We start from the raw sequence: 8,183 nt of genomic DNA, 5'->3' as shown, positions 1-8,183 counted from the left end.
GACTGTGGGGCTTGTTTCCAGTCCATGGTCCGTTCACGTATCCTGGCGGAGTTCCTCTGGGCGGCGTCCACTGGCTCCCTTGACGCCTTCGAGGAGCAGTGGGCGCTGTCCAGGGTTCTCTGCTCGGTGTCCCCATCAGGCTCCCTTCTTATGACCCTCTGACCACACTCCCGTCCCTGTTCTTTTATTAGTTGTCCCACTGGAATGGGTTACCTATGGAGGTGGTGGAATCTCCATTCTTAGAGGTTTTTAAGGCCCAGCTTGACAAAGCCCTGGCTGAGATGATTTAGTTGAGATTCCTCCTGCTTTGAGCAGGGGGTTGGACTAGATGACCTCCTGAGGTCTCTTCCAACCCTAATCTTCTATGATTCTATGATCTTTTCAGCATGCCAAAATATGAAATGGGAAGAAATGTCATAGTTCATTTCCTGTATAAAATTAATCTGTCATATGCTAAGAGTTTCTGCCAACTAAAAAAATGGTGGAAATGGTTTCTAGTCACTGCCTGCAACTGTTACAGTTGGGTTGTAGGCAGCCACATCTAGTGGTGTCAGAGCCAGAGTGCACAGTCACAAGATAGGAGTTGGGAATCAGCTGGGTCAGGATACTGGGAGATCAGAAGCAGGAGACAAACTTGAGATCAGAATGACGAGCCAGGAATGATAGGCCAGGTCCTGTATGTAGCAGTGAGACTTTTTAACTCTTTATAGGTAGAGCAAGTAGAGATCAGCTATTAAGAGGAATTTTATAGGTACTGGCTGGCTGAGAGTCCATAAAAGGGAGCTACCCCCACCCAACTTTATTTTTCACGGCAACTTTGTCAGTAACTACAGTACTGTAGTCAAGTATCAGAGGGCTAGCCGTGTTAGTCTGGATCTGTAAAAAGTGACAGAGTCCTGTGGCACATTATAGACTAGCAGACGTATTGGAGCATAAGCTTTCGTGGGTAAATGCTCACTTCGTCAGATGCATGCACTGTAGTGTAGACACTTGCTACAGCGACAGGTGGGGTTTTACCATCACTCTAGTAAATCCCCTCCCTCGAGAGGTGGTGGCTAGGTTGACGGAAGAATTCTGCTGTCAACCCTGCGGTATCTATTCCAGGGCTTGGATCGGTTTAACTGTGTGTCTGGTGTGAGTTTTTCATACCCCTGAGCGACATAGCTTAGGTCAATCTAAGTTTTAGGCTTCAGTATATCCTGTCTGGGTTTTTCGTTAATGGTATGCTGAATGGTATAGAGCAGGTAGTGTGCGCTCTGTTTGGAGCAGGGTGGGAACTCTGCTTGTTTATCAGGTCATTCAGCACATCAACCGGCAATTTAATTTAATTTTTCATTTTAGTTTTGTAGTTGACATTTTAGTTGGTGTGAAGTTTTCCAGTTATTGTTGCAGCTATGCTATCGCACGTCCATTACTATAAGGAGAAAAGATTCAATACTCGTAGAATTGTAGATGGTGTGTTTCAAGTAGTTTCACTTCCTTTTCAGACACATTGCTGAAAAGTACCGTTGCAACCCTATTAGTAGTACTCTTTCTATTTTGACTGTTTGTGAAAAATAACTTGACCAGCATTGCTTCTGCTGAAGTCTGACAGGTTACACCACATTTATTTTACCTATATTGTGCAAGAAATACATGTACGGTTGAGCCCATGGGATGAGGGTCTTGCATCAGTAAATCTTTTCCACCCGTCTAGTCTCCATATTTCTCAGATTGTCCCTTTATTGTCCCTTGTTTGTTTATGTGGTTAAAAGTTTTGTGAAATGATCCGATATCCTGTCAAGTGAACTTTGAAATGCTACAAGAGACAAACCATTATGAATTATGTTTAGTGAAATTGGTAATTACTTCTCTTCCTTTGCAGGTTCTTTAAAGAACTTGAAGCAAGGCATCAGAACAACATCTTCATAGAGGATATCAGTGATATTGTTGAAAAGCATACTGCATCAACATTTGACCCATACGTGAAATATTGTACTAATGAAGTCTACCAACAGCGAACACTTCAGAAACTGTTGTAAGAAATGATGCTTAAGATCATCCCTTAACAGTAGCAATCAGGATTTCTTGAAGCATAACATCTAGGCTCCAATTCAGCATATCACTTAAGCACATGCTTGTTTTAAAGCTCATATTTAATTCCATTGATGTAATTGAGGATGAAACTATACTTGGCTGTAGAGTCCAATCCTGTTTGCAGTCATGTGTTAAATTGTCTTCATTGACAAGCATAGTTTTACTAATGTCTTTATAGCAATGCTTTTATACTTTTCCCTTTGTATCGTTCATTGCATAGTTTGTGCGTGCATGTGCAAACTGTACTGATGTCTCTAAATATCAGTTATATTTGTATAATATTTCTAAATATAACTGAACACTAAAAGGATGAGATTCCCTCAGACTGCCCTTCCTCTGATTTACTGTCATCACTGCTATTTGAAAAGAGAAATTCACATTTCTAAATTAAAGCAACCTTTTCAAAAACCCATGGTTTCTTTTTTTTTCTTCAGAGCTACAAATCCAGCCTTCAAGGAAGTGCTCTCACGGATTGAGTCCCATGAAGACTGTAGGAATTTACCTATGATCTCTTTCCTCATTCTTCCAATGCAGAGGGTTACACGCCTTCCATTGCTGATGGATGTGAGAACAGATTATTTTTTTTCTGTGTATATTGTGTCCTTGGAAATTAAGCAACCTTTCTTTTTTGATTATTGGCCCATTCCCACCTCACCTTGTTTAGACTGGGGCCATGGTTGTATAAACTGGTCTGTCAACAACAAAGAGGAAATTGTGAAGTGGTTGATGGCATTTATTTGCACTTGCAGTGACCGAGGAACTGTGTAGAAGTTCAAGTCAAACAATTGGGCACCAGTCTCCAATGAAACTGAATGATGAAGTCAGAGTCAAGACACAACTACCATAGAAGTTGCACACATACAGAATTTGGCCTAGAACGTGGTCCTTCAGTTCAGAACATGGGCTTTCTGCCATGCTGACTAAAGGGCTCCTCTTTTAGGACCAGACTGTGCACCTCACTTTTCTCACAGGAATAGTCCTTTTGGCACTATGAAAATTAAGGGGGGTCACAATCTGATCCTTAGCTAGCCGTTTTAGTAATCGTTCCTGGGCCCTCAATGGGGCAGCCACTAAAGGGAAACATCATTTACATCCATAGCTAGTAACCATCCTGTTATGGTGGGGTGTGTGAGGTTCTCCCTTCCAACAGACAGCTGCAGGGATTGGGAAAGCCTACAGCGAGGGAGAGTGCTAGGAAGCGGAGGTCGAAATCTGATGGAAACATACATACTCATGAGGTCTGTGGCATTTTGGTTTGGTGCCAGGACTCAAATGTGATCTGCACTGCTGCCAATGGTATGGATTAAAATCCACATCTGAATTCTAGTTTTAGTAGGACCCAGATCAGGATCTATGCAGGTCAGTCACCTCTGTAATTATAACTGTGGGGATGTGTTCAGTACTTCACAGTGGTTGATGAAGTAATTGTCCTTTATATATCTACAGTTGCTAGTTTATATATCCTGGCCCCATGGGCCATACTCTACTGTTCAATAAATCCCTGTTTGTTTAAAAAAAAAACAAAACCAAAAAAAACCCAAAACATCCAAACTAACTCTTTTTAAATTCAGGATACGTCTTTTCTTCAGAAATGAAAGCATCTAACAAGCTGAACAGAATGGAAAATTACAAAAGTTTTTTTTTTTCTCAGCGATAATTTTCTAAACTTTATATCGAAATGTTTTCTTTATAGTGAGTTTTCATTGTTTCACTTAAACTGAAATATGAAAAGTATGATTCTCTTCTTACATTCAGACTGTGAAAACATAATTTCACGTGAAGAACATAATTTAGCCCCTTCATTATTAGGAACATATTGATACAAGATGTTTGTTTTGGTCAAACTTTTATTTTCATGGCCAACTTACATAGTTAGCCAACTTTCAGTAAAAGTTCCACAGTGCTTTGAACATTAGTGACTGGATTATGTTTAACCCTTATACAGTAGGAGTAAAGAATGCAAAGACCTTCCCTCCCTCCCCACTTTCCATGGTCTTCGTAAGAGCCAGAGACAATTGAAAGGGAGCACAGGGGCTGCTTTCACCAGGGCCTTTGTGAGGACATGGTGCTCTGAGCAGGCAGGTCTGTGGCTTACCCCCTCCCTCTGCATCAGACCATGGATTGATATTGGCATGCTGCGCTCCCTGAAGAGCATATCAGTAGATACGCACTCCATGTGCACCGAGGAGCTCTGGTTGGTAGGAAAATATGCTTCCATGTTGCCTCTCCATGTTTAATTTCATTAATTGTATAGTAATTTTGTATTCATCTGGTTTAGATATAACAATATACAGTTTTCAGTTCTCTGAATTGATTGACTTTTATTTCAGACTATCTGTCAGAAAACCCCTAAAGAGTCACCAAAATATGAGATCTGCAAACGAGCCTTAAAAGAAGTGAGCAAGGTATGTTTTTAAAAAGCAAATCCTATGCAGCCAACCTTCTACTTAGACTCTTTTCTTCCTCAGTTGTGCGGCGTGCTTTGGACAATTCAATATGCCAATCTGAGACATGCTCACTTTTGTTTTTCCAAATGGCTTTGCCCCCTTATTTTTTATATATTAATTGATATATTATTTGTCTCCTTCATTATTTGTCTTGATCATGCATTTCATAATGAAATTGGACAACTTGGTTCTATTCTCCCGTCCCAAAAAAAGAGAGAGAGGTATAACACCCAAAGCCTGGAAACTGCCAGTTAGAAAACTGGAGCTCTTAACAACATTTAAGGATTTATTCTTTTAGTGACATTAAACCATTCCAGTCAATAAGAGGTGTGTTGAAAATCGCTTTTCAGCATGGAACAAGTATTGAATACACACAACAATAGAGGAACAACCCACTAATACATGAAGCATAAATATTGCCCATAATTAATTCTACAGTAACCTCCAATAGGTTTCATTTAAAGCTGATAATGAGGTTTCAGAATTTGGCATTGGTGACAACATCCAACTTCACAGTGAAAACTCTGTAAAATCACTGTTGACCTCAAAAGCTTTTTGAAATAAAAAGAGAGACAGTTTGAAATGGAAATCTAGAGACTAGCCTTTGAGATCTTAGAATTTGAGATCCTGCAATATGCAGTTGAATGTCATTAAATTTGGTGGATTGGGCATCCTATTGGAAATAAGGTTCCCTACATGTTAGGGCTAGACACTGCCTTAGGCTCAGAGCATTCCTGGCTGATTTAAATTATTTATGCATGGAAATTGACAAATTTTCTCTTAAAGCGGAAGAGTAATGAAGGATGAAAATGCCAAATTAATTTATTCAGGAACAGTCACTGACAGATCAGCTTCACATTTAAATCAATCTTTTTCTCAGAAAAAAAATCTAAACTGCTGCAGTAACAGAATACTGCTGCCAACACACTTGCATTTTATTGTGGGAACTTCTTGTGGTGTACAGAGTATTCAGACTGAAAAGGAGAAGGGGGAGGAGAATTTGCCTGACTGATATTGTTCATACCCCTTTCTTCAGATGCTGCTTAACTATACCTGATAAGCATGACTTTTATCTCTGACTCATAAAAATCCTCCTGTAGAACAAATGTTTTACAGTTTGTTTGTTTTTTTTCCTTAGGGAAGGATATCCTAGAGCTTAGTGTATAAGGGCTTTGTCCCCATCTTCTTCAAATTACTCAGCTGTTGCACTGAAATCATTGTCTAGTCATGTGCAACAAAATAGTTTTAATTTGTCTCCTATATAAAATCCCCTAAAAGTAGAACAGCCTAACTTGCTAACATGCTGCTTTCTATCTTCCCAACAACAATTATAGCAAAATAAAAGGTGAGCTTTTTTTCCTATTAGAAAAGCTGGAAGGCTTCTTTGTCCTTTCTAGACTTTTGATGCTGCAAGTTAGCCTAGAGAAGGCTATCCTGGCAGGCTATCCAGACAGACTCAATTGATTTGTGTTCCTACTTTCATCCTACTCTCCACCGCTCAACACTGGCAGGGATTAGCAGGGGTCATGTTGTTAGCATTCAGTACATTAGCTATGCTTTTCATTAAATTGCTGTGGTACTGGAAGGATCTGGGGAACTAAGTGAATCAATGGAGTATGCTGTTGCTCAGACAGCTCTCTCCCCTCTTCCAGGAAGTGAGAAACAAGAAGGGGCTCTTTGACTTTTAGGGTGCCCATGGAAGGGGTTAAGAAGTATTTTATTTTTTCCATTTAACATATGTAGATGCCTGATCTTCCTCCTCCTCTTTTTTTTTTTTTTTTAAATTTATTTATTTATTTGGGGTCTCTAGAGGAATATAACACATTTTCAAATCACATCTAAAGCACGAGTGAATAGTTTTGTGAAATACTGTCTTCCTTAGCTTGCCAACAGAGCATCATAATGTTTGCCTTGGTATCTTCCTTTAGTAAACAATTTGCATGTCTGCAGTTGTAAGGGCAGCATATAACATTGGGTCACAACTACACAACTCACTTACTTGCCAAAGTTAGAGTTTGTTCTCTCAGGGTGCCCATTAAGTTTTTGGACTGACGATCTGCAATCCTTTTGAGTTAGATACTTTGTGCCACTTGTACTACTCTGTGTGGAATAATCAATCTTCTTTGTGGTTTATTGTAAAAGTATCAGTTTCTTTGATTTTCTTGCTTCTTCAGTGGTATGCATTTCCACAGAAAAGTTGCCAGGTAAAGGAAAAGCTAGTAATGCAATATATAAATACATTAAATCAGGAACACTTTTTCTTTCTAGTTGGTCCGTTTATGCAACGAAGGGGCTAGAAAAATGGAAAGGACAGAAATGATGTACACAATTAACAACCAGCTGGAATTTAGAATCAAGGTATGATATTTCCATTCATTGAACTCAATTAGCATGTGCAGAAGTTTTGCCTTTCCTTAAGTTTTAAGACTAACAGATTCACAGCCAAAGAAAATGAAGCAAATTAGCTGGGGATTGCAGAAGCCATGATGCTGAACTGACCTTTCAACAGAGGATTAAAAGTTTGTCTTCTGAGAGCAGCTGAGGCCATGAGTGCTCAAAGAGTGACAGATGCCATTGCTAACCATATCTCAGTTACTAACATCAATCAGCTAGAGCTTTAAACAAAAAGTAATTACACAAGTTAACACTACTCACCTGAATTGCACATAAAAACCGGATATTCAGAGAAAAGGCTTCTCATCGTCAGTGAAATCTTGCCCCCCGCTGAAATTTATGACAGAATTCCCATTGACTTCAGAGGAGCTAGGATTTCACCTCATCTCCTTAACTCATGAAATTCTGTAGAAGTGTTTAAACACAGATAATACATAGAACTCTTCATTGGTCTGTTTCTCTCTGTCTCTTTTCTTTCTCTCCCCCTCCTCTTCTGCCTTTGTCAGCTCTTGGATATTTTCAATAAACTAAGAAGGTACTATATAAGAAGCACAGTGCATTTTTTTAAAGACCTTAATAATTTAACTAAAACATTTTTTAAACAATATGTAATTTACCACTTTTAACAGAAAAAAACAAGTATCAGACTTTATTAAATTCACAGCCATTTTGTCTGTTGACATATTGTGTTAAACTCATTAAAATTATTAGAATTTAGTACTTATTAAAAAGGCTGCCACATGATACTGATATTTTCCAAACCTTTTCTTGTGAGAACAATCAAAGTTGCAGGTTGTGGTGTTTGTTTCCTTTATCAGTGGCCTGTCCAACAAGTGTCAAATATGTTTTAAAAAGTTTTTGGTGGCATTTTCAAAGTATCAACAATATAGAAAAAAAAACTTCTTTGTACCTCAAAAAGTGTTCATTTAAAACAAAATTTTGTAAGTGGAATATCATACCTATGGGATGACATTATTTCCCAAGAATACTTCTTACTAATGCAGTGGGAAAATGTACCATTTTGTGTGTGTGTTTTTTTTAAAAGACTTTTTCAAAGAGTCCACAGCATTTTTATTCACATATTTTCAATAAAAATAGAAAAATAGGGTGTAAATCTTCACTTATAACAACAAAAAAAAGAGAGATTATTTATAAGGTATTGTCATAAGTAGATAGGTAAGGGTTAATTTTCTTTTACCTGTAAAGGGTGAACAAAGGGGGAACCAAACACCTGACCAGAGGACCAATCAGAGACCTGGACTTTTT

The 8,183-nt window shown here is 38.6% G+C and overlaps 1 protein-coding gene across 2 annotated transcripts in view; it reads left to right on the top strand.

The window, feature by feature from the left end:
- The window catches only part of ARHGEF26 (Rho guanine nucleotide exchange factor 26), a 108,652-nt gene that overhangs the window by 51,306 nt on the left and 49,163 nt on the right, over positions 1-8,183 (top strand). For both annotated transcript variants that reach the window (XM_032787399.1, XM_032787398.1), the window contains exons 7-10: positions 1,865-2,017; positions 2,511-2,640; positions 4,407-4,481; positions 6,792-6,881. In XM_032787399.1, the coding sequence (XP_032643290.1) occupies positions 1,865-2,017; positions 2,511-2,640; positions 4,407-4,481; positions 6,792-6,881 (448 nt within the window). The remainder of the gene's footprint in view (positions 1-1,864; positions 2,018-2,510; positions 2,641-4,406; positions 4,482-6,791; positions 6,882-8,183) is intronic.

The sequence above is a fragment of the Chelonoidis abingdonii genome, chromosome 8 (assembly GCF_003597395.2).
Source record: "Chelonoidis abingdonii isolate Lonesome George chromosome 8, CheloAbing_2.0, whole genome shotgun sequence".
Classification (NCBI taxonomy): Eukaryota; Metazoa; Chordata; order Testudines; family Testudinidae; genus Chelonoidis; species Chelonoidis abingdonii.
The sequence above is the reverse complement of the archived record's forward strand: the minus strand, read 5'-3'. Positions and strand labels throughout refer to the sequence as shown.